General features: G+C 36.1%; 1 protein-coding gene across 1 annotated transcript in view; it reads left to right on the top strand.

Annotated features, from left to right (window-relative positions):
* EYS (eyes shut homolog) overlaps positions 1-27,096 on the top strand; it is a 1,828,849-nt gene that overhangs the window by 1,597,747 nt on the left and 204,006 nt on the right. The window contains 1 exon segment of the mRNA XM_047734324.1: positions 19,561-19,781. Within this exon segment, the coding sequence (XP_047590280.1) occupies positions 19,561-19,781 (221 nt within the window).

Below are 27,096 nucleotides of genomic sequence, written 5' to 3' on the forward strand. Positions count from 1 at the left end.
GAATATTCATCTCTGATACTTTAGGTACAATTAAATATATTTAATACTGCCTGTCGCTATAAAAGTTGCATTAAATTTATCAAGAAATTGATTTTCCTCTCACACTTTGCATATAATATGTTGTGCTTGATTAAGAAAAACAGCATAGGAATGGAGAAGAATTAGCAAGTTACAAAATAGTGCTTAAAACTTCCATTTTTATAGGATATGGTAGTGCTTATACTGTGCTATTAAAAAGTCTCTTCTCAGGGAATTTTTCCTAGAAATATCGAATGAAGAAAATTGAAAGTGAAGAGGATATTTGTCCCTCCAGAGACCAAGCAATTTGCTGAATTCTTTTAATTTTAATGATGTGGTTGGTTACATGCTTCTTAGTATGACTTTATAGAAATACATTTAAGATAAAGCATTCCTGGTTCATTTGATCATCATGGAGAGTTAATCTGTATAATTAGAGCTCCAAAGTGCTAATTTTGGTGCACATTAGAGCTGGCAGTGTGTAGGGCCCTAATGAACTGGAAATCTCATTTTATTTCCATTTTTTCTATGTAGTTTTTTTCTCTTATTGAGTGTATACAAGCATCCTAAAGAAACACATAAGAATAGCTAACATTTGCATAAGCACATTACATTTTCCAAATTATGACCATGTATTTTATCTCATCTCATCTGATCGTGACACGAACCCTCTAAAGTAAGAATGAATATCTCTTTTATAAGGTCGTATCTGATAAAACTGAGTATCTAATGTCCAAAATTTCATAGTGATAATGAAGGAGACTTGATTCCAGATTTTCTGATTCCCAACATGGTTTTTTGTTGTTGTTGTTCCTTTATAGTACACTTTATTTCATTTTCTGCTCAAGCAGAGTGAAAACTGTCAAGTGGATTGTTAAGGTAGGAATAAAATTGGTTTTCGTTTTGAAGAAATTAAAAAAAAAAAAAAACAGACTCTTAAATACAAAGAATGAACTTGATGTTGCCAAAGGGGAGGCAGGTGAGGGGATGAGTAAAACAGGTGAAGGGGATTAAGAATACACATACTGTGCTGAGCACTTAGTAGTGTATAGGATTGTTGAATCATTACACCGTAAACCTGAATCTAACAGAACACTGTGTATTAACTCATGTCAGTTTAAAAAAAGTCATGCTAGAGTCCAAGATGGCCAAAATATTTATATTCAAGGCACAGACTATTCAAATGGTGGAAAATCTGTGAAACACCCATAGTTTTGGAGAAAAAAATCTAGCATAAAGCAGTTAATGTGATTTTGTCTCTACCTATTCCCTATAGTCATCCATTTTTATATTGAAAGTTCCATATTTTTTCATGAATAACATACAATATGCTACAGACAAAGGAGCATGGGGGGGGGGGGGGAGAGAAGCAAACCGAGAAACAAACTCTTCATCAAAGAGAACAAACTAAGGGTGACCTCAGCGGTGTGGGTAGGTGGAGGGATGGGTGAAATCGCTATTAGGGATGAAGGAGGGCACCCTTGATGAGGACCAGGTGTGGTATGCAAGTGTTGAATCACTAAATTATACACCTGAAACTAACATTACACCGTGTTAACTATAATTTAAATAAAAGCTTCTGTAAAAAACACACACATTAAAAAAAAGATCCTCTTTTCAGCTCTTTTCAATAAATACTCATTAGTGGAATTTTGGGATCATATAATATGTACATTTTTAATTTTTTGAGGAAGCTTCATACCGTGGTACATAGCTAACACACAATTTTACATTCCCACCAACAGTGCACAAAGGTTTCTGTTTCTTCACATCTTTGTCAACATTTGATATTCGCTGTTGTTGTTTTTTTATAATGGCTACCCTAACAAATGTGAGGTGGTATTTCATTATGACTTTGATTTGCATTTCCTTGATGACTAGTGATGTTAAACATCTTTATTATATATCTTTTGTTTATTTCTGTGTCTTGGAAAAATGTCTTTTCGAGTCCTTTGCCAGTTTTTTAGTCAGCTTATTTGTTTTTGCTATTGAGGCATAAGAATTCCTTACATATTTTGGGGGCGCCTGGGTGGCTCAGTGGGTTAAAGCCTCTGCCTTCGGCTCAGGTCATGATCTCGGGGTCCTGGGATCGAGCCATGCATCAGGCTCTCTGCTCAGCGGGAAGCCTGCTTCCTCCTCTTTCTCTGCCTGCCTCTCTGCCTCCTTGTGATTTCTATCTGTCAAATAAATAAATAAATCTTTAAAAAAAAAGAATTCCATATATATTTTTTATATTAACCCTGTGTCAGATATTGGTTTGTAAATATTTTCTCCTATTCTGTAGACTGCCTTTTCATTTCATTGATCATTTCCTTTGCTGTGCAAAAGCCTTTTCATTTGACATAGCACCCCTTGTCTTTTTTTGCTTTTGTTGCCTGTGGTTTTGGTGCTGTATCCAAGAAATCATTGCCAAAACTAATGTTATGAAGATCTTCCCCTATGTTTTCTTCTTCAATTTGTATAGTTTCAAGTCTGATTTGTAAGTCTTTAATCAATTTTGAGTTGATTTTTGTGTATAGTGTAATGGTCCAACTTCATTCTTTTCCATGTTGGTATCCAGTTTTCCCAAAACTATTTGTTGAAGTGACAATGCTTTCCTCATTGTATAGTTGTGGCACCTTGTCAACAATCATTTGATCATAGACGCACAAGTGTATTTCTGGTTTCTCTGCTCTGTTCTGTTTGTATATATGTCTGTCTCTATGCCAAAGCCATCTTTGTTTTGATTACTGTGTCTTTGTAATGTGCTTTCAAGCCAGGAAGTGTCATGTGTCCAGGTTTTCCTTTCTCAATATTGCTTTGGCTATTTGGGGTCCTTTGTGATTCCATACGAATTTAAGGATGATTTTTTTCTATTCAAAAAATACCATTGGAAGTTTGATAAGGATTGTATTAAATCTGTAAATCCCTTAGGTAATATAAACTTTTAATAATATTAAGTCTTCCAATCCATGAACACAGGAAGTTTTTCCAGTTTTTTGTGTCTTCTTTAATTTCTTTCAGCAATGTTTTATAATTTTCAGTGTATAAGTCATTCATCTCCTTGGTTAACTTTATTCCTAAGAATATTACTCTTTCTGATGCTAAGTGAATGGGATTGTTTTCTTAATTGCTTTCCAGATTGTTCATTTTAAGTATATAGAAGCGCACTGATTTTTGATGTTGATTTTGTATCCTGCAACTTTGCTAAATTCATTTATTAGTTTTAATTTTTTGTGGACTCTTTAGGGTTTTCTGTATATATCATCATGTCATCTACAGAGATTATTTCCTTTTATTTCTTTTTTCTGCCTAATTGTTCTGCTAGGACTTCCAGTACTATGTTGAATAGGAGTTTTAAGAATTGGCACACTTGTTTTCTGCCTGATCTTAGAGAAAAAGTTTTCAGGTTTTCACCATTGAGTATGGTATCAGCTATAGGCTTATCATATATGGCCTTTATTATGTAAAGTAATTTCCTTTTATTCCTAGTTTGAGTCTTTTTATAATAAAATAATGTTGAATTTTATTAAATGCTTTTTCTGTATCTGTTGATTGTGTGATCCTTATCCTTTGTTCTGTTAATGTGGTGCATCACATTGATTAATTTTTTATGTTGAACCATCCTTGCATTACAGGGATAAATTCCACTTGGTCAGGATATATAATTCTCATAATTAAATGTGCTCTTAAGTTTGGTTTGCCAGTGTTTTACTGAAGATTTGCATCTTTATTCATCAGGTATATGAGCTTGCAGAATTTTTTTCTTGTAATGTCTTTTTGTGTCTTTAGTATCAGGAAGATGCTGGGCTCAAAGAATGATCTTGGAGTATTCCCTCCTCTTCAGTTTTCTGGAAGAGCTTGAGAAGGATTGTTATTAATTCTTTTTTAAATATTTTGTAGAATTCTCCTCTGAAGCCATCTGTTACTTGGCTTTTGTTTGTTGAGAGGTTTTTGATTACAGATTCATTCTCTTCTTATTCATCTGTTCAGATTTTTGATTTATTCATAATTCCCTCTTGGTAAGCTGTATGTTTCTGGGAATTGATCCACTTCTTCAGGGTTATCCAGTTTGTTGTTATGCAATTGCTCATAGTTATCTCATAATCCTTTTTATTTCTGTGGCATCAGTTGTAATGTCATCTTTCATTTCTGATTTCATTTGAATCTCCTCTCTTTTTTTAAATTATTGTAGCTAAAGGTTAGTCGATTTTGATCTTTTCAGAAAATGACCTTTAGTTTTACTGATTTTTTTTAATGTGTTCCTGTTCCCTATTGTATTTCCATTCTAGTTTTTGTATAATTTTAGTCTTTCTGCTAACATTGAACTTAGTTGACTCTTCTTTGTCTAGCTCCATGAGGTGTAAAGTTACATTGTTGATTTGAGATCTTTCTACTTCTTTAATAAAAGTTTTTCGAGCTATGAACTTTCCAGTTACTATGCTTTTGCTACATCCTATAAATTATGGTATACTATGTTCCATTGTCTCAGGATTTTTTCTAAATTTTTTAATTTATTTTTTGAACCATTTCTTCTTTGAAACAAGAGTGCATTTTGTTTAATTTTCACATACTGTTGCAACATGGGATTAGGGGTGCCAGCCCTCCATGCAGTTGAAATCCATTCATAATTTTGACTCCCCCAGAATTTAACTATTAGCCTACTGTTGACCAGAAGCCTAACTGATAATGAAACAGTTGATTAATGTATATTTTTATATGTATTTATATACTATATTTTTAAAACAACATAAGTTAAAATACTATTAAGAAAATCATAAGGAAGAGAAATGTATTTACACCACTGTGTGTATGTGTGTGTGTGTGTGTGTGTGTGTGTGTGTGTGTGTGTACTTATTTATTTATTTATTTATTGAAAAAAATCTGCATAGAGGGGACCTATTCAGTTCAACCCATGTCGTTCTAGAGTCAGCTATATTTGAGAATTTTCCATTTTTTCTTCTGCTATTGATGTCCAGTTCCATTCCATTATGTTTGGAAAAATAATTGATATGATTTCAATCTCCTTCAATTTGTTAAGATTTTTTATTTTAAAATAAAATAAAATAAAATAAGATTTTTATTTATTTGTAATCTAACTCTAATCTATCCTGGAGAATGTTCCATATGTGCTTGAGAAGAATGTGTATTCTGCTGCTGTTGGATGGAATGTTCTGTATAAGTCTGTTAGGTCCATTTGTGCCGCAGTGTTGTTCAAGTCTTCTTTTTCCTTATTATCTTCCAGCTGGATGCTCTAGTCATTATGCAGAGTGGGATATTAAAATCTCATACTATTATTGCATTGCTATTTCTCTCTTTGGTTTTGTCAGTGTTTGTTTCCTATATGTGAGTGAGCTAACATTGGGTGCATATACATTTATAATTTTTAGATCTTCCTGACCAGCAGACCCTGTTAATCATTATATAATGTCATTCTTTGTCTCTTATGACTATAGTTGACTTGTCTGTTTTGTCCAAATAATGATAGCCATTCCTGCTCTTATTTGGTTACTATTTGCGTGGGATATCTCTTTCCATTCTTTCACTTTCAGGCTATATGTGTCTTTTTTTTTTTTTTCCAGGCTATATGTGTCCTTAAAATTGAGTTTCTTATGGATAGAATGTAGTTGTATTTGGGGATTTTTTTTAATCTTTTTTCTCCACTCAGTCACTTTATATATATTTTTTTATTAACATATAATGTATTTTTAGCCCCAGGGGTAGAGGTCTGTGAATCGTCAGGATTACACACTTCACAGCACTCACCATAGCACATACTCTCAACAATGTCTATAACCCAACCACCCTCTTCCTACCCTCCTCCCCCCAGCAACCCTCAGTTTGTTTTGTGAGATTTAGAGTCTCTGATGGTTTGTCTCCCTCCCGATCCCATCTTGTGTCATTTTTTTCCTTCCCTACCCTCCAAAATCCCCACTTTTCCTATCAAATTCCTCATATCACAGAGATCATATAATAATTGTCTTCCTCTGATTGACTTATTTCACTCAGCATTATACCCTCTAGTTCCATCCACGTTGTTACAAATGGCAATGTTTCATTTCTTTTGATGGCTGCATAGTATTCCATTGTGTGTGTGTATATATATATATGTGTGTATATATATATATATATATATATATATATATATATATATACCACTTCTTCTTTATCAGTTCATCTGTTGATGGACACCTAGGTTCTTTCCATAGTTTGGTTATTGTGGACATTGCTGCTATAAACATTGGGATGCACATGCCTCTTCAGATGACTGCATTTGTATCTTTAGGGTAAATACCCAGTAGTGCGATTGCTGGGTCGTAGGGTAGCTCTATTTTCAACTTTCTGAGGAACCTCCATGCTGTTTTCCAGAGTGGTTGCACCAGCTTGCATTCCCACCAACAGTGAAGGAGGATTCCACTTTCTCCACATCCTCACCAGCATCTGTCTTTTCCTGACTTGTTAATTTTAGCCATTCTGACTGGTGTGAGGTGGTATCTCATTGTGGTTTTGATTTGTATTTCCCTGATGCCGAGTGATATGAAGCACTTTTTCATGTGTCTGTTGGCCATCTGGATGTCTTCTTTGCAGAAATGTCTGTTCATGTCCTCTGCCCATTTCTTGATTGGATTATTTGTTCTTTGGGTGTTGAGTTTGTTAAGTTCTTTATAGATTTTGGATACTAACCATTTATCTGATATGTCATTTGCAAATATCTTCTCCCATTCTGTCAGTTGTCTTTTGGTTTTGTTGACTGTTTCCTTTGCTGTGCAAAAGCTTTTGATCTTGTCCCAATAGTTCATTTTGGCCCTTGCTTCCCTTGCCTTTGGCGATGTTACTAGGAAGAGGTTCCTGCGGCTGAGGTGGAAGAGGTTGCTGCCTGTATTCTCCTCAAGGATTTTGATGGATTCCTATCTCACATTGAGGTCCTTCATCCATTTTGAGTCTATTTTTGTGTGTGGTATAAGGAAGTGGTCCAGTTTCATTTTTCTGTATATGGCTGTACAGTTTTCCCAACACCATTTGTTGAAGAGACTGTCTTTTTTCCATTGGACATTCTTTCCTGCTTTGTCAAAGATTAGTTGACCATAGAGTCGAGGGTCTATTTCTGGGCTTTCTATTCTGTTCCATTGATCTATATGTCTGTTTTTGTGCCAGTACCATACTGTCTTGATGATTACAGCTTTGCAATAGAGCTTGAAATCTGGAATTGTGATGCCACCAATGGCTTTCTTTTTCAACATTCCTCTGGCTATTTGATGTATTTTCTGGTTCCATATAAATTTTAGGATTATTTGTTCCATTTCTTTGAAAAAAATGAATGGCATTTTGATAGGGATTGCATTAAATGTATAGATCATTTTAGATAGCATAGACATTTTCACAGTGTTTGTTCTTCCAATCCATGAGCATGGAACATTTTTCCATTCATTGGTGTTTTCCTCCATTTCTTTCAAGAGTACTTTATAGTTTTTGGAGTATAGATTCTTAGCCTCTTTGGTTAGGTTTATTCCTAGCTATCTTATGGTTTTGGGTGTAATTATAATGGGATTGACTCCTTAATTTCTCTTTTTTCTGTCTTCTTTTTGATGTATAGAAATGAAACTGATTTCTGTGCATTGATTTTATATCCTGGCACTTTACTGAATTCCTGTACAAGTTCTAGCAGATTTGGAGTGAAGTCTTTTGGGTTTTCCACATAAAGTATCATATCATCTCCAAAGAGTGAGAGCTTGACTTCTTCTTTGCCAATTTGGGTGCCTTTAATTTCTTTTTGTTTTCTGATTGCTGAGGCTAGGACTCCTAGTACTATGTTGAATAGTAGTGGTGATAATGGACATCCCTGCTGTGTTCCTGACCTTAGAAGAAAAGCTCTCAGTTTTTCTCCATTGAGAATGATAGTTGCTGTGGGTTTTTCATAGATGGCTTTGATGATATTGAGGTATGTATCCTCTATCCCTACACTTTGAAGAGTTTTGATCAATAAAGGATGCTGTACTTTGTCAAATGCCTTTTCAGCATCTATTGAGAGTATTGTATGGTTCTTGTTCTTGCTTTTATTAGTGTATTGTATCACATTGGTTGATTTGTGGATGTTGAACCAACCTTGCAGCCCAGGAATAAATTCCACTTGGTCATGCTGAATATGCCTTTTAATGTACTGTTGGATCCTATTGGCTAGTATTTTGGTGAGAATTTTCACATCTGTGATCATCAAGGATATTGGTCTATAATTCTCTTTTTTGATGGTATCTTTGTCTGGTTTTGTGATCAAGGTAATGCTGGCCTCATAAAATGAGTTTGGATACGATGTAGTGAAAAGAAGGGCCATCTGTACCCCAATGTTTATAGCAGCAATGGCCACGGTTGCCAAACTGTGGAAAGAACCAAGATGCCCTTCAACGGACGGATGGATAAGGAAGATGTGGTCCATATACACTATAGGGTATTATGCCTCCATCAGAAAGGATGAATACCCAACTTTTGTAGCAACATGGATGGGACTGGAAGAGATTATGCTGAGTGAAATAAGTCAAGCAGAGAGAGTCAATTATCATATGGTTTTACTTATTTGTGGAGCATAACAAATAGCATGGAGGACATGGGGAGTTAGGAGAAGGGAGTTGGGGGAAATTGGAAGGGGAGGTGAACAATGAGAGACTATGGACTCTGAAAAACAATCTGAAGGGTTTGAAGAGGTGGGGGGGTGGGAGGTTGGGGGAACCAGGTGGTGGGTACTAGAGAGGGCAGGGATTGCATGGAACACTGGGTGTGGTACAAAAACAATGAATACTGTTATGCTGAAAATAAATTTTTAAAAAATGATTAAAAAAATAAAAATTTTTTAAAAAATGAGTTTGGAAGTTTTCCTTCCATTTCTATTTTTTGGAACAGTTTCAGGAGAATAGGAATTAATTCTTCTTTAAATGTTTGCTAGAATTCCCCTGGGAAGCCATCTGGCCCTGGGCTCTCATTTGTTGGGAGATTTTTGATGACTGCTTCAATCTCCTTTATGGTTATGGGTCTGTTCAGGTTTTCTGTTTCTTCCTGGTTCAATTTTGGTAGTTTATTTGTCTCTAGGAATGCATCCATTTCTTCCAGATTGTCAAATTTGCTAGTGTATAGTTGCTCATAATATGTTCCTATAATTGTTTGTGTTTCTTTGGTGTTCGTTGTGCTATCTCATCTTTCATTCATGATTTTATTTTATGTGGGTCCTTTCTCTTTTCTTTTTGATAATTCTGGCCAGGGGCTTATCAATCTTATTAATTCTTTCAAAGAACAAGCTCCTAGTTTCATTGATTTGTTCCACTATTCTTTTAGTTTCTATTTCATTGATTTCTGCTCTGATCTTATTTCTCTTCTCCTGCTAATTTAGGCTTTCTTTGCCATTCTTTCTCCTGCTCCTTTAGGAGTACGGTGAGGTTCTGTACTTGAGACCTTTCTTGTTTCTTGAGAAAGGCTTATATCGCTGTATATTTTCCTCTCAGGACTGCCTTTGCTGTGTCCCAAAGATTTTGAACAGTTGTGTTTTCATTATCATTTGTTTCCATGATTTTTTTCAATTCCTCTTTAATTTCCTGGTTGACCCATTCATTCTTTAGTAGGATGCTCTTTAGTCTCCATGTATTTGGGTTCTTTCCAACTTTCCTCTTGTGATGAGTTCTAGCTTTAGAGCATTGTGGTCTGAAAATATGCAGGGAATGATCCCAATCTTTTGGTACCAGTTAAGACCTGATTTGTGACCCAAGATGTGATCTATTCTGGAGAATGTTCCATGTGCACTAGAGAAGAATATGTATTCTGTTGATTTGGGATGGAATGTTCTGAATATATCTATGATGTCCATCTGGTCCAGTGTGTCATTTAAGGTCTTTATTTCCTTATTGATCTTTTGCTTGGATGATCTGTCCATTTCAGTGAGGGGAGTGTTAAAGTCCCGTACTATTATTGTATTATTGTCGATGTGTTTCTTTGATTTGGTTATTAATTGGTTTATGTACTTGGCTGCTCCCATGTTAGGGGCATAGATATTTAAAATTGTTAGATCTTCTTGTTGGACAGACCCTTTGAGTCCCTTTGAGTATGATATAGTGTCCTTCCTAATCTTATTATAGTCTTTGGCTTAAAATCTAATTTATCTGATATAAGGATTGCCACCCCTGCTTTCTTCTGATGTCCATTAGCATGGTAAATTATTTTCCATCCCCTGACTTTAAATCTGGAGGTGTCTTTAGGTCTAAAATGAGTTTCATGTAGACAGCATATTGATGGGTTTTGTTTTTTTTATCCATTCTAATACCCTGTGTCTTTTGATAGGGGCATTTAGACCATTTACATTCAGGGTAACTATTGAGAGATATGAATTTAGTGCCTTTCTATTGCCTGTAAGGTGACTGTTACTGTATATTGTCTCTGTTCCTTTCTGGTGTACTACTTTTAGGCTCTCTCTTTGTTTAGAGGACCCCTTTCAATATTTCCTGTAGGGCTGGTTTGGTATTCACAAATTCTTTTAGTTTTTGTTTGTCCTGGGAGCTTTTTATCTCCCCTATTTTCAATGACAGCCTAGCTGGATATAGTACAATTGGCTGCATATATTTCACGTTTAGTGCTCTCTATATATCATGGCAGTTCTTTCTGTCCTGCGAGGTCTCTGTGGATAGGTCTGCTGCCAATCTAATATTTTTACCATTGTATGTTAGAGACTTCTTATCCCAAGCTGCTTTCACGATTTTCTCTTTGTCACTAAAACTTGTAAGTTTTACTATTCGATGACAGGGTGTGGACCTATTTTTATTGATCTTGAGGGGACTCCTCTGTGCACCCTGGATTTTGATGCTTGTTCCCTTTGCTGTATTAGGGAAATTCTCTACAATAATTCACTCCAATATACCTTCTACCCCCCCATCTTTCTTCTTCTTCTGGAATCTCAATTATTCTAATATTGTTTCATCTTATGGTATCACTTATCTCTTGAATTCTCCCCTCATGGTCCAGTATTTGTTTGTCTCTCTTTTGCTCAGCTTCTTTATTCTCCATCATTTGGTCTTCTATATCACTAATTCTCTCTTCTGCCTCATTTATCCTAGCAGTTAGAGCCTCCATTTTTTATTGCACCTCATAATAGCTCTTTTGATTTCAGCTTTAGATTTTATTACTCCAGAAAGGGTTTCTGTGATATCTTCCATACCTTTTTCGAGCCCAGCTAGCACCTTGAGAATAATCATTGTGAACTCTAGATGTATTACCAATGTCCATATTGATTAGGTCCCTACCCTTTGGTACTGCTCTTGTTCTTTTTTTTTTTTTTTTTTTTTTTTTGTGTGTGTGTGTGTGTGTGGTGAGTTTTTCTGTCTTGTCATTTTATCCAGATAATAATATATGAACTAGAGAGTAAAATGCTAAAAAGGTGGTAAAGACACCAGAAAAATACACGCTAACCAAATCAGAAGAGGCCCCAAATCGGGGGGAGAAGAAAAGGGGTAAAAAGAAGTTCAAAAAAATTTTTTAATTAAAAAATATATTTTTATAATATACATATTTTTTCATATAAATATGTGTATTACACACACACACACACACACATTAGTCTGGTGAATAGAACAGAGCCACCCACTTGATTTTGGGTATATTTTGGTCTCTTAGAAGAAACTACCTCCCAAAATTTTAAAGAAAGAAAAACTTAGGGGAACCTGGGTGGCTCAGTGGGTTAATCCTCTGCCTTCAGCTCAGGTCATGATCTCAGGGTCCTGGGATCAAGCCCCGCATCAGGCTCTCTGCTCAGTGGGGAGCCTGCTTCCCTATCTTTCTCTGCCTACTTGTGATCTCTCTCTGTCTTTGTGAAATTAATAAATAAAATCTTTTAAAAAGAAAGAAAGAAAAACATACACACACACATGCACACACACAAATAAGGGTAAACACGTTGAAGGGGTGGAATATGACTGTAAAGATGAAATTTTTAAAAATTCTAAAAAAGGAACTGATAACATAAATTGGTTGGAAAAAGAAAGAAAAAGAAAGTGGGGAGAATTTGCTCAGGCTGAAGAATAGAACAAACCCCTGCTAGATTTAGTGTATATTTTTATCTATTAGAAGAAATTGTATCCCAAGTTTTTAGAAGAAAAAACCCTATATGTATACAGAAAATAAAGTTAGATACAATGAAGGATAAAATATGACTGTAATAATGAAGGTTTAAAAAGATTTTTTTAGAAAGGTATTGTTAAAATAAACTAGTTAAAAAATGTTAAAAGAGGAAAAGTTAAGAAAAATTAGAATAAGAAAAAAATAAAATTAAAAAATTTAACTTTGCAAGACTAAGGAATCATGGGGAGAAAGCCATGAATTCCATGCTTTGCTTTCCCCTCCTCAGGAATTCTGCTGTTCTCCTTGATCAGTGAGCTTGGTCTTGGCTGGATGTTCTTGCTGATCTTCTGGAGGAGGGGCCTGTTGCAGTGATTCTCAAATGTCTTTGCCCGAGGTAGAATTTCACTGCCCTTGCCAGAAGCCAGGCTAAGTAATCTGCTCAGGTTCACTCTTGGAGCTTTTATTCCCTGAACGCTTTCTGTAGAGCTCTGGAGGATGAGAATAAAAATGTCCTCCCAATCTCCAACCCAGAGGAGCCAAGAGCTCAGGGCCACACTCCTCAGTGTGCCCTCAGAGAAAAGCTGTCAATCACTCCTGTTTCCCTGGTCTCTGGCAGTGCTCTGAGCTCACCTGGCCTGTGACCGAGCATTTCTGTCTCTGGCACATGGCCCCGTTTGGAGTTTCCAAACCCAGCAGATTTCTGCCACTCTGCTCTTTGGCAGATGAAGGTGAGTCTCCTCAAATGTGCCACTTGTGGGGTCCCTGCTCACAGAGCAGTGGCCTGACCTTGCCACAGATCACAGTTTAAGGTAACCCCAAGCTGAGAGCTCACTCCTCAGCTCTGCCTCTGTACCAGCTTCCCTGCTCTGATACCTGTGAGCTCTGCTATACTCAAACACCCCTGATCCTTCTGTGACCTTGCTGAACCTGAGACCACACTGTCCCTGAGAGTGCTCCACCCCTGCTTAGCTACTGGAGCAATGTCCCTCAGTGGAGCAGACTTTTAAATGTTAAAATTTTGTGCTCATTGCTCCACCACTTGCCAGGAGCTGCCCCCCCCCCTCGGTCTATTTTCTCATTGCTTCAGATTCACTTCTCCGCACATCCTACCTTTCAGAAAGTGGTTGAATTTCTGTTTCTAGAATTGCTGCTTTTCTTCTCTTCAATCTCTTGTTGGATTTGTAGGTATTCAGAATAGTTTGATAACTATGTAGCTGAACTCCTGCAACCTGATGTCATCTCAGTCTGCTACTCCTCCACCATCTTGACTCCTCCTCTCAGTCACTTTATATTTTTTGATTGAGAGTTACTCCATTTACATATAAAGTAATTATTGGTAAGTAAGGAGTTACTCTTTCCATTTCATTAATTGTTTTCTATCTTATAGCTTTTTTATCCCTCTTTTTCTCCCTTGCGCTCTTCCTTTGTGTTTCACTGATTTTTGTATGCACGTGTGTATGAGACATACTTTGATGCCTTTGTCATTTTTTTGTATCTTTCATATACTCTATATTTGTGGTTATCATAGAGCTGACTTTGAACATCTTACAATTATAATAATGTATTTGAAGCTGATAGCAACTTCAAGTGCTCTAATCTTCAAGGTTTTTTTACTTCCTTTTTTTACTTCTTTTGCTTCTCTTTTTTTTTACTTCTTTTACTTTTTTACTTCTTTTTTTTAACTTTTACTTCTTCCCTCTCTACACTTAATGATTGATCTCACATTTACTCCTTTTTTTATATTGTGCATACATTGACACGTCTTATAGTTAAAATGTTTTTTCACTTTTTATCTTTTAACTTTTATACCAGAATGACAAGTGATGTATGCCCCACCATGACAGTATTGTATTCTATATTTGTTTATATATCCACCCTTATTAATAAGATTTATATTTTCATATGCTTTCATGTTGCTGTTTAGAGTCCTTTCATTTCACCTTGAAGGATTCCCTTTAGCATTTCCTGTAATGTAGATCTACTAGTGATAAGCTTCCCCAGCTTTAGTTTATTTGGCAAAGTCTATATCTGTCCTTCGTTTTTAAAAGACAGTTTTGCCAGGTATAGTGATCTTGCTTGGCAGGGTTTTTTTTCTTTTGGTTTTGAGCACTTTGAATATATCATCCCAGTCCCTCTGGCCTTGAAGAATTCTGGCAAGAAATTCACTTATAGCATGATAGGGACTCTTTTTATGTGATGAGTCACTTTTTTTTTTTTTTCCTGCTCTCAATATTCTCTATCTTTGACTTTTCACAATTTGATTATGTGTCTTGGTGTGGACTTCTTTGAGTTCTTTCTTGTGGCAGTTTTTCGGGCTTCTTAAATCTGGTTGTCCATTTTCTCCCCTAAATTGTGAAATTTTCAGTCATTAATGTCTTTCTTTTTCAATACAGCAATAAATGTTTATCTTCATTCCAACTGAAAGAATCAAATAAGAAAATACTTAAATAAGAAAAGTTAAAATTCTCATGTTTATTAAGACATCATATGTTCAAGTAAGGATTTTATCCTTCTCTCTCTTCTTCTAATAGTTCCCTAATGCATATATTGATCCATTTGATAGTGTCTTATAAGTTCCTTAGGCTTTCCTCACTCTTTTTCAATCTTTTTTTCTTTTTAGTCCTCTAACTCAATAATTTCAAAGAAACCTGTCTTTGAGTTTACTGATTTCTTTCTTCTGCTTGATCAAATCTTTTGATGAATCACTCTAGTGATTTCTTCAATTTAGTTTTATATCTTCAGCTCCATAACTTCTTGGTGATTCTTTACTGTCTTTTCTCTTTGTTGATATTCTCATTTTCTTCATGCTTCATTTTCCTGAACTCATTCAGATTCTCCGTGACAGCTTTTTAAAAATTCTTTTGTCAGGTACTTCAATTTCTTTAGGGTTGGTTGCTGGAGATTTATTCTGCCCCTTTGATTTTTCCTGTTTCTTCCTGTACCTTTTAAAATTCATGATGGGATCTACACATTTGAAAAAACAGACATCTCTCCCAGTCTTTATGGACTCGTTCTGTATAAGAAAGGACCTTCATCAATCAGCCCAGCTAGAGAGTCTGGGAACCTCTCAAACCTTTATGTGGCTACATCTTCTGTGGACTGGTGTGAGTAAATTCCCTATTATAGGAATTTGCCAGTTTCTTTTTTCAGGCAGTCATAGTCTTTTGCTCCCTCTGGTGTCTGTCTACAATTCTGCGGTTTCTCTGGAGGTGCCACAAGCTACCCAGTTCTCTTTTGTTCTTAGCAGCCCCAGAGTTCCTAGGGTATATGGGTCATGTCAAAGTTCCAAGTCAGGCAAAATAGACACCCGGCCCTCCAGAAGCCCATAGAAAACCCAGAATGTTGGAAGCATGTTCTACTCTTCTCCACTCCACCCCCTTGCTCTGGTCCCAGTAAGAGGCCACAAAATCATATCAGCTTCAGTCTGCTACATCAGTGGTCCTCTGGAACAGCAAAATACCATCCAGCCATCTTTTGTTTTCAGTGATGGCCAGACATCTACATAATGGGATGTCCTGTCAGTACTCCAAGACAGAGGAAACAAACTTATTCTTCAGTCAGCCCCTTGAAAAGCCATTATTTTGGATGCACAGTTCAACTCTTTCCATTGCCAGGGAGAAGTCAGAAGTTAAGGAGGTTTTACCCACCCTTCCCAGTGAGCTGCAGGACATGTCTATGGTGAGTGAGTGCATGCTAGTCCAAAACTTTGTCTTTGTTCTCGGTAGCCGCCAACCTGGCACACTTTCTTATCAGCACTTAGATTCAGGCAAGACAGAAGCTAGTCCCTTGGGCAGGCCCTGAAAAGTCTGCACTTAGTATATATGTTTCAGTCTTCTATTTCCCTCCCCAGAGTGGAACTGGGAGCTGGATGTTTTCTTCCAGTTATGTTTCACTGAGTCTGGGGGGAAGCTTTGGCCAGTGTCACAGATTTTCCTACCATCTTCGATACAGCTGGTTTCATATTCACCTAGGGTACAAGTGCTTCTTAACTCAATCTACTCATTTCTCACAAAAGGATTTGGTCTGTGTATTGTTGTTGAATTAGTGTTTCCCTAAGAGAAGAAATATCTGGAGCTTTTTATTTGGCCATCTTGCTGATCAGTACACTGAATTTTCTAGGTATTTCATTTCCATGTGATTTCATTCCCCCAGATTACATTAAATTTCCTTACAGACAAGAATAATCCCATATCCTTTTTTTTGGGGGGGGGGGTATTTCCACTTTCCTATATCACTGTGCTCACAGGGTAGCAACTCAGTTCATTGATTGTTTTGCTAAAGTTCACTTCCTTCTTTGACAAAGTGAGGAGATACTATTTTGAGAACATTTCCTAACCTAAAAACCCTTAAGAACCAAAGATTTAACTGTAAAGTATGGGACCATTGAAGATTTCATTACTATTTATCAAACTTTAAAAAAAGAAAAACAAAAAAAAAAACCTCTTTGTTTAAGCTACTTGATATTAATCTCGTAAGAAATTCGAGAACTTCCATATAAGCACCACTCAGCACTCAATACTATATATACTAAATATAGAAAGTTATATTAGAATTAAAGCCATATTAATATTCCTTTTTGAGTGGTATCCAGTGACAACCTCCCATATGCTGAATCTAGCAAAACCGCAAGGTTCTATGGCAGCATAAAGTGGAAGAGGCCTAGAAGATAAATAAGAAACTGTAAAAAAAAAAAAAATAGTATTAAGTTTCATGAATAAGGTGATTTGTAACAAACTTACATTAAACCACCTATTTGTAAGACACTGCTGTGGACTCTAAGAGAATCCCAAGATGACCACGTTGGAGGGCCTACCCTAAAGGGATAAAAATATAGAAGAGACTGTATGATCACAGATTATTATACTATTGGAGGGGAGGAGAGAGAGAGAGAGATCTTCTAACTGCAAAGAGATGAAGGATTGAGATATATACTTGTTCTGCCTTTTGATCCCCTTTGATTTAATGCCTCTAAATTTTTAGAAATTTTAGACAAATCATATTTATGTAAGAAGTTATTTAAATAATCCTTCTTCCCAAACACCTTAGCCAACATCTCTTATTCATCCCTATTCTAAGACTTGATGTTTTCTGATTTTGAATTTGTCTGCATACAATTCAGAAAATATTAAAAACAAAAATTTGGTATCAACACATAAAGTCAATTCATTTCAATTATAAGTCATCATATTCTTGGGTAAAGACAAGTACGCTCCAATAGTTATCTTAAGTAAAAAGTACATTAGAGTTACCTTCCTATTAACATAAAAGTTATTTAATTTCAGACAGATTTGAGGCTGTAAAACTAAACATTGAATCAAGATACCATTACAGAAATGCATGTAGACTCCAGTGTCCAAATTCAAGTTAAAACAGAATAAAAAAGAAATAAAGCAGTTTCTTATCTGTCTCCACTTCTGGTTTTTAGAAGTTTCTTCCCTTTTGCCTGTCTTCTTATTTTATTCCCACATTTTATAAAAGAGCAGCTATATTCTTCCTTTAAAGAGAAAACTCTGAGAGGAAAGGGAATGCTCATTTCACCTAGTCATTTGTGGAGTCCTTTTCCCTCAGTCACCATTCATATTCTTCATTATCTTGATGATTCCTCCTTGATTATCCATGTCTGTTCTCTGTGGTTTTATCTTGTAAGATCATATCTTGGTGTCAGACTCTATTCTCCATAGTCTGATTCACAAGAAGTTATTAGAAAAGACTTATTTTAAAGACCTGTCTCCTTAGGAATGATTATACACACAAAAGGCAGCTCTTGGATAATTAAGAGTCTGGGGATAGAGGAAGTCAACCATTTTAATGGTTATCTATGTGCAGTCAACGGCAGCAGCTTTTTTAGACATTTCAGGACTCTAGCTAAGCTTGAGCCTCAGATCAGAAGAAATACAAGAGCCATCTACTTCATTGTTTGGGTGTTTTTTAATGGTCTAATAAATCATAGATAACTGTGTAGACTTTCCCTCAGATCTGCCTACTGCTGACAGAAGAAGAGGATATTCTTCCATCCTCTATCAGTTTTGTGCTAAAACAGCACACTTGTCAAAGCTGTGAGAGGGTTTGCTGTTCCAGGTGTGTGATCAATACACAAAGATGTCAGAGATCCTCGGTGAGAGAGGGTCATGGCCTTGGAATCGCTGAGTCTGCAAGTTTGTGATAGATCCCCGATTGCATTAGCAGTGAGTCACATATCTTAAATGATAAAGGAATTCTGCAATAGTTTGTTAGAGTAATTAGTATAAATGGGCTAACATATGAGAAAGGATGTGAAAACAGACGTATTCCTGTGCTGCATGCATACTCAATACACCTTGAGACTTCTGCCCCACGATGCCCAAAGTTAGTCATCCTCTGGATAACTACATAGCTGAATCTTTTATAAAATACATATACATAAAATTAAGAATGTCTTCAGGAGCAGAACTCAAGTCACTAAAAAAGAACAAGAGCTCAAATAATAGAGTTAGTTTGATCTCTTATGGGTCGTGGAGATGCTTTGATGTTCCTAGAATTGAACACGCTTCTGTGCCCTAAAAGCACATTTGCATCAAACCAGAACATATTAGTATAAACATTAAGTGGCATTACTAAGCATTTCCCATCCTCTCCTCCCCTTAGAGCCCTAACTTAATTATTTGGCCCTAGTTTTAGAATTCTTGCAATGATAGTTTTCCATTTTAGTGTATCTGTAATGTCAATGTAAATATTTTTCAGCTATCAGTTTGGAGTGCTTGAATGTATTTTGGGGATAAGGATATCAAAGACATAACATGCAGAAATGCTGCTGCATGCACCTTTCATATGCCAAAAGCCCTGAAGATCAGGGTGTCATTACCGGTTCATCCAGAATTCTTTTGTAACTCATAAATTCCTCTTGGGGAAGCTACATTTTATATACATATAAATGATGAGAATTCAATTTATATATGTTATTGAAGGGTAGGAAGAAAGATTAAGTCACAGTTTACTTTGTGCCAGTGGTTTTATTGTCATTCTGGTCAGTGAGTAAACTCTGTTTCCAAGTGAGGTCACATTCTGAGCTACTGAGTGTTACAACATCCACATATGAATTTGGGGGAACACAATTCAGTCCCTAACAATAGTTAATTAACAAGGCCCTATTTTCTTTCTCTGCCATTATTTGGTGATATTCACATTAAAATGCAAACACTTGAGTTCCAAAATACATTTCAGAGTAATCAATCAGCAAGTTTTATTGAATGCTCTTTATTTTTTACTGTTTTATTAGATATTGTGAGAGATACAAAAGAAATGTAAAATAAGGGCCCTTTTCAAAAGTAACTTATCCTACTACCTAGTAGAGGTGACAAAACTAAGCAACAAATACAACCTGTTTTACACAGAAAAAATACATTAAAATATGCATTATAGAACAGAACATTCTAGGTCTTTGTCATATAATCTGACCATACCTTATAAGATGTTTTTTTGTTGTTGTTTTTCCTATAGGTACATTTTGAATCAATGTTCCTTGGCCATATCCCAGCAAATATTAAGATCCATAAGAAAGCAGGTCACATTTATGGCTTCAAAGGCTGCATTCAAGAGTTTCAAGTAAACAACAAAGAATTCTTCATCATTGATGACGCACTGCGTGGAAAGAACATTGAGAACTGCCATGTCCCATGGTGTGCTCATCATCTATGCCACAACAATGGCACCTGCATCAGGTTAGTTTTAGCCTCTTTATCTCCAACCTATATTCCATGATTCCAAGTTCTTAAACAGAAACCAGTAGCATTTTCACCTGGTGATAAAAAAGAAAGGTATGGATTTCTAAGTTTGAATATGCATCACCTAGGTCATGCACACATGTGGTGAATACTCGTTTGTTTATTCAAAGAAATTTATGTATTGTGACTTAAATGTCAAGAAATACCTGACCTCTGAAAATAACTAGGTGACTGGACCTGATTTTGGCAATTTCAAATAACCTGAATTCGGCAATTTCAGATGGATCCAAACATAATTTTACTAATGGGATCTGCTTTGGGGATATATGAATGACAGATTTTTATTCATTGATAATGGTTTTGATGCATCCATTTTTATTGTGATTTTCTTTTTTTTTTGCTTCATCTTCAGAAAACAAAAGATCTACTTAGATCTCTGAGATTAAAGATGGAGAAGAATGCTTACATCAGCTTCTTTTTATTTGCAATCTTTATGTCAAGGAGGAAAAATCCTGTATACCTTCTTTTCCTTGAAATAAAGATTCATCTTGCCTATAAGCTGAAGAAGATTTTAATGAAAATTACTTTCTGATCCACTAAAATGTCTTAGGTTAATCAACCCTGAGGGCGTCTCATTTGGACAGTGTAGAACATATTCCCAAATTTCTTTAGTCCTTTGAGAAATCTTTATTTCAGGGCTACAAATAATGACAGAGCGGATGCTAAAACATGTACAGATTATATTAATTCAAGTCAAGGGAAAATTGACCAAATCTCACAGGAAATATCTTAATTAATTCACCTCAGCATTTCTAAGGGGCAAGCTATCAAGTAGTTAATGACTTCACAAAAGTAAACTTCTATATGTGTAGTGTGGGAAGGAGAAAAATTTTATCAATAGAGTAGGATAAGAAATGGGAGGCAGAGATGGGCTCTGAAAATAATCACTGGAATAGGAAATGAAAAATGAGGAAGAGCCAAATGGCAAAGACAAGGAACAGAGGAATGGATAGGTATGATAAAGTCAAGGTGATATATTTACCAAACAATCACAGAGTGACCTAATAAATTTGAAGAAAAAGCGTGGTTTACTGGAAAAAAAGGATGTCAGCTCTTGGAGTGTCTAAAACCCTTTGCTTCTGATTAACTCTGTCCAGGTCTATGCCTTGATTTACACATTTGTAAAATAACAACAGCAATATGGACCTATTTTGTTCAGGAAAAATATAACAGATGAAGTTTTAAAGGACTTTAAATAAAGAGTGAATTTTGAGTTTGAGTGAAGATATCTTCCTTGGCCATGGTTATTTTTCTGAAGGAATCAAAACCAAGGCCTTATTTAATAAATATTCTGCTTTATCATGAACTCACCAAAGGCAATTATTTTTAAAGATATAATACAAAAATTAACCAACAAGATAAACTTCAGAACCTTGAATGAAAATGAATTTTTGTGTAATCAAGTGAAATAGAAACAGGAAAAATGCTTCTCCTACAGAGTTTCTAATGTCTGAAATATTTGTGTCTTTCAGCCTAAATAAATACTGTCAATGAGGCTTTACCAGTGATAGAATTATAAAAGTGACAGGAATTATGTTTTCTCCCTTTCTATATGTGGTAAACAGACTCTAACAGTCCTCATCATCCCCTTTCCCAATATTCATGCCTTTGCCTCAGTCCCTCTCCTTAAGTGTAGATAGGATCTGTGATTTCCTTCTAACCAACAGAATAATCAGTACCATACGGCGATGAGATGTCACTCCCATGATTAGGTTGCATAAGATTGTTAGCTGCATCTTGCAAGGAGACTCTCTCTTGCTGACTTTGATAAAGCACGGAGCAATTTGGGGAAGGTCCATGTAACATGGCTCTGGGAACAGCCTCCAGCCAACCACCAGCAAGGAGCTGAGGGTGGCCTCTAGCTGACAGCAAGTAAATACTGAAGCCTTCAGTTCTACAACTGCTAGAAATTAAATTTTACCAACAACCAAGTGAGCTTGGGAGTAGGTCCTTCCCCTGTTGAAACTTGAATAAGACCCCAACCTGAACAACACTGTGATTGAAGCTTATGAGACTTATATAGAGGATGAGTTAAACCTTACCCAAACTCTTGACTCACAAATACAATAAGATAATAAATGTGTGTTGTTTTAAGCTGCTAATGTTGTGGTAACTTTGCTACGCAGCAATAGAAAACAAATACACTCAAATTTTCTGTATAAGTGTCCACATCACCAACTCGGAGAAATAAGTAAGAGTTAGTTTTACTTTATAACAGTAACTGTCTGAGATACTGTAAGCCAAATACAAGTTAAATAAAATAAAACTTTTATTTTCATAAATTTGAGAACCTCATATTACTTCCGGTCTTATTTTTTATTTAATATGTATTTGAAAATGAAAGTAAAGATAATTATTCTAGAAAGATAGATAAATAGTCCTAGGCTGATACATACTTTATTTGTTTATTCTCTTAGATTTATTTCAACAAACATCACCTAAGGACCAAATAAGGGCTAAGGAGTAAGTGAAACAAAGATGTACATTCGAGACACCATCCTGTACACAAAAGCTTTCACTCTAGTATGGAAGCTTTATCAGCTTGTTAAGACTTAGAGTGAATTTTCCCACCCAAAAAAAGAAAAAAATATATATATATATAGTCTTCTGTTATATACATTATTCTGGCCTTCCCTATCCATTTCTCAGTCTTTCAACCTCTCAACCCTACTCCAGAGAAATCCACTCAAATGTCAACTGATTCTGGCAATCACTATTTAAGGTCTTCCAGATCTGTATGTGCCTTTTATTGTTAGTGAAATGGAGACTTGCTGTCTGTTACCCAACAAATAAAACACTTCTTTACATTCTATGAACAACATGATTTCTATCTAGATTGCCAGTGCTGAACTGCCAAAACAACTCTTTGCATTATTGCATCCAGGACATGCTGGTACATGGCAACCATGATTTCCATTCCAGCATCTCTTTATGCACACCAATACCATAATACACTGGAGGTGGCTAGTTCCAGAATGACAACAAAAATAGACTTCTCAGAAGGGTCATAAGAACAGCCCCTAGGAGGTCAAAAGTTTAATGTAAGAAGAGCATAGATAGCTATAGGACTACAGGGAGGATGATCTAAATCAGAATGGTATCTTCACTCTTCCTTGTCCTGTCTAAAAACACCCTTACCCAACCATAATAGAGCATTCCAGCATTGTATGCAGCAACTCATAGGGAGAGCTAGAATATGCACTGAAGGAGGACTCCCAATGAGGCCTTGAGCAGCATCAGTCCATAGAGAAGAACACAGACCAAAGAAATAAGTCACAAAGAACCATGACCAACTCCCTGCCCTCAGCAGACACATACCCATACTTGGAATACATGGAACAGTGTAAAGTTTTCCAACCAAGAAACTTAGAAAAACTCTACCACTGAGCCATATCTTGACTTGGACAAAATGGATCTGAACTAGCTTAATGCCTTCGGCAGCTCACTTCCCATCTGTGTTGTTGGCTAAAGCCAAAGGTTATTTTCTTCACCATGCTACTGCATCATAAAATGGATCTCTCCAAGATCTTCCAAATTGTCTTCCAACCCTTCTCACACTTCAGGCCTGTCAGTGCTGTCTGACTTGATCTCACTCCTGAGCCTACTTACTCAGGCAGACTTCTAAACTCTCCTCTTCTTTTCTCCTGGTTTTCTGTTTGCTTGGTTTATACATATTTATTTATATTACTTTATAAATATAATACATATGCAAATATATATGATGGAGGAGAATGTAAAATCAACATGAAAAATTGGGAGCACCTGGGTGGCTCAGTCAGTTAAGCATCTGCCTTTGAATCAGATCATGATCCCGGGGTCTGCTCAGCAGGAGTCTGCATCTCCCTCTCCCTCTGCTGCTCCCCCTGCTTGTGCTCTGTCACTCACTCTCTCTCTCTTTCTCAAATAAATAAAATCTTTTCAAAAAATCAGTATGAATTTGAAACATGAAACTTCAAAAATTAAATACCTGTTGAGGGCTGGAACAGATGAGATACTTTGACCCCCAAGGTGTATGGGCTCACTTTGGATTATTCTAATGGGAAAAAGCTGAATAATTAGCATAGCTCATGGTGATTTGCCTTCTGAAACTGAGGGTCCTCATGAGTCTGGGTTTGCTTTCCATGGTTTTGTGGCACTAGCAACTAACTATTCTTAGAAATGAAATGCAAATTATTCTTATGGATAGGGAATATCAATGTTTGAGCAAATCAATAAACAGATATTATGCTTATAATGATTTCTAACTAGGACCCTATAAATTGCCAACCTGGTAAGAAGAACCATTCTTAATCTCCTGCCTCGCTGAGTCTCTGGGATGGGACAACCAGGGAAATCTCAGATTTTCAGAATTTTCAGAAATCATCAAACCCTGTACCTCATTTACAATGTCCTTCACTCCTTATCTTTGCTTCACTCCTGTCTTTCTGGTGTGTCTTTGTTTTTTTCATGTTTGTCACATTGTAGTCAATTAAAAATCCAGTTTGAGCCCGCCACCAGCAGCTCCTTTTAGCAAACTGAAGTGAAGAAGTGACTTTGAATCCTGGCTTGGTTACTTAATAAATAAGAGAACTTGGCAAGTTAGCTAATCTTTTGGAACCTCATTTACCTCAGCTAGAAAATGGGGATCATTTCTGTATCAAGCAGGATTCCTTCCTTTGCAAATGCTAGGAAACTCATCCCAAACAGAATTTACTGGCTCACATTAAGTGGGAAGGCTGTGGATTCCTATTCTAGGCATCTTTCGATTCATGACTTAAAGGCCATTCTAGGACCCAATTTCTTACACTCTCTTTCGATTCTTTAGCTTTGACTCAATTCTCAGACTTCAAGTGATAGCAAAATGGCTATAGGTGCTCAATCCCCTACACCCCTCAGGTTTTCTCTCTTCTCCTGTTATCCCAGAAGAGGAGATTGGATTCGAGACAGCTTTCAAAATAGCAGAACAATTTAAAGAAGGTATATTAATATTTAGCCTTTGTGGATCCAAAAAGAATGGGCAATGTGACCTGATAGAATTCTTTTTTTTGTCTAAAAGTTGTTGTTGTTGTTGTTTTTTCCAAAGTGATAGACCATCTGTGTTCAGAATAAAAGATTCATTATTACAAAGACAAGAAGTAAGCTTTTTACCTCTCAGCTTTCCTGTCTCAAGATATAAAGACACTAATTTTTTTAATGCCACAACATGTATGCATGGTGGTTTTACTTGAAGATGCAAATAATTTCTCATCACAGTTTAATTGTTCTAGTCCTGGGACTTTCATCTAAAGATTAGGAATTGCCTCCTAATGAAGTACATAAGAATCATAAGAGAGAAAAATCTTTCAATACACACACACACACACACACACACACACACACACACACACACACACGTACTCTAATCTATGTCTCCTGGGAATGCATACCCACTTCTTCCAATATGTAAAGAATAATAGTGGTTTAGCAGGAGATAACCCTTAAAGAAGTATACTCTAAAGAAGAGTCAGATGGTAAGTGAACAAACTTTCAGTACTATAGAGCTACACATTAGGGTTCATGAAATAAACTCTACTTATAGCTATTTATAAACAAAATCATCACTAATTTTAGTAGCATGGTTGATACAATTTACCGTTATTAAATGCTGTCTCCACATTGTCTATAAAGGTAAGCTGCCTATAAGAAGACAAATTTCATGTTGAAAAATATTAAGAGGAGTAACACTTCAGCAGCTTTACTGAGCAAATGTCATTCTGCCCTGAGTATCATCACATGTTTCTGGATAGTATCCAACCTTTTTCCATTTTGTTGTAAATCTGTTCTAGAATTTTCAAACCCCTGTGGTTGCTCATTTCAGAGAAATACAAATTGCATGTAGTGAAATTCAGTTTAGAAAAGTGATACAGAAGGGTTATTCTGAGTATCCAAATCTCTATGGACTTTGAACCAGCTGTTTCCAAAAGGGCATACATAGGAAGGTTAGCAAATTAAACAGATAATATTTAACTCACTTTCTCCTTTCCATGCCAGATGTTTTAAAATAGGTTAAATAATAATTAAAAAGGAGTTCAGGTTTGGAAATATAAACTATACAACAATTGCACTAAGAATGTATGTCACTGACATTATAGTAAATAATTATTGTGACATGAGTTTTAGACTTAGTCTTTATTTTACCAGGTGTTAAGCCTATATGAATATGTTTTATCATGAACTGAAAGTCAATAATCCCCATATGTGAATGAATGTGCTTTCTGGGCCTCTAATTGTTCTCATAGCTTTTACTCACCACTAATCAATGTTACCTTCCATGTGATAGGGTGGGGGTCAGCAAACATTTTTATAGGTCCAAATAGCAAATACTTCAGACATTGCATCACAGCTTTTTGACTCTGCTATTTTAACACTAAAGCAGCCATTGACAATGTGTAAATGAATGGACATGGCTGTATTCCAGTAAAACCTTATTTACGAAAATAGGTGACTGGCAAGATTTAGCCCAAGGGCCATAGTTAGCAGACTCTAGGACAGCAGATGGATAAAATAGCTTCATTCAATTCATTGACCAAGAAAATTAAACTCAATTTAATTTTCAATGTTAAGCAGTGTTTAGATGGATAAATAGATAGGAGAGAGAGAGAACATGAGAGAGAGAGAGAGGGATTATAAAGTATTGACTCTTGCAGTTATAGAGGCTAGGAAATCCCACAATCTGTCCACCTGCTGGCTAGAAACCCACGAAAGTCAGTGATGTAGAAGCCAGTCCGAGTCTGAAAGCTTGAGAACTAGGAGCGTTGATGCCAGGAGATGACTGATGTCACAGCTCAACAGTCAGATAGAGAGCAAATTTGACTTTCCTCCACTTTTTTTTCTATTCAGATCCCCAAAGGATTGGATGGTGCCCACCCAAGTTGGAAAGGGTCATAAGCTTTACTCCCTAGTAGTTCAAATAATTTCTTGTAGAAACACCCTCACAGATATACCCAGAAATAATGTTTAACCAGCATCTTGTGACCCAGTCAAGTTGACACATAAAATTAACTATACCAAATAATCTCAAAAAAAATTTGTATTTCTTAGCATTAAGAAACTTTCATTGTTCTCATTGTCCCATGTGAATAGAAGTAAAAGATTATTTCTTTCATTCTTTTCTTTCAATCCATATTTCCCTTTTCTTTCAATCCATGTTTTCTCATTTCATAGACATCTTTTTTGACATTGTCTGATAAAAAGAAGTTTTTTGTGATTTCTGAGGTAGTTTTCAAATCATTTA

Source organism: Lutra lutra, chromosome 6 (genome assembly GCF_902655055.1).
Source record: "Lutra lutra chromosome 6, mLutLut1.2, whole genome shotgun sequence".
Taxonomy (NCBI): domain Eukaryota; kingdom Metazoa; phylum Chordata; class Mammalia; order Carnivora; family Mustelidae; genus Lutra; species Lutra lutra.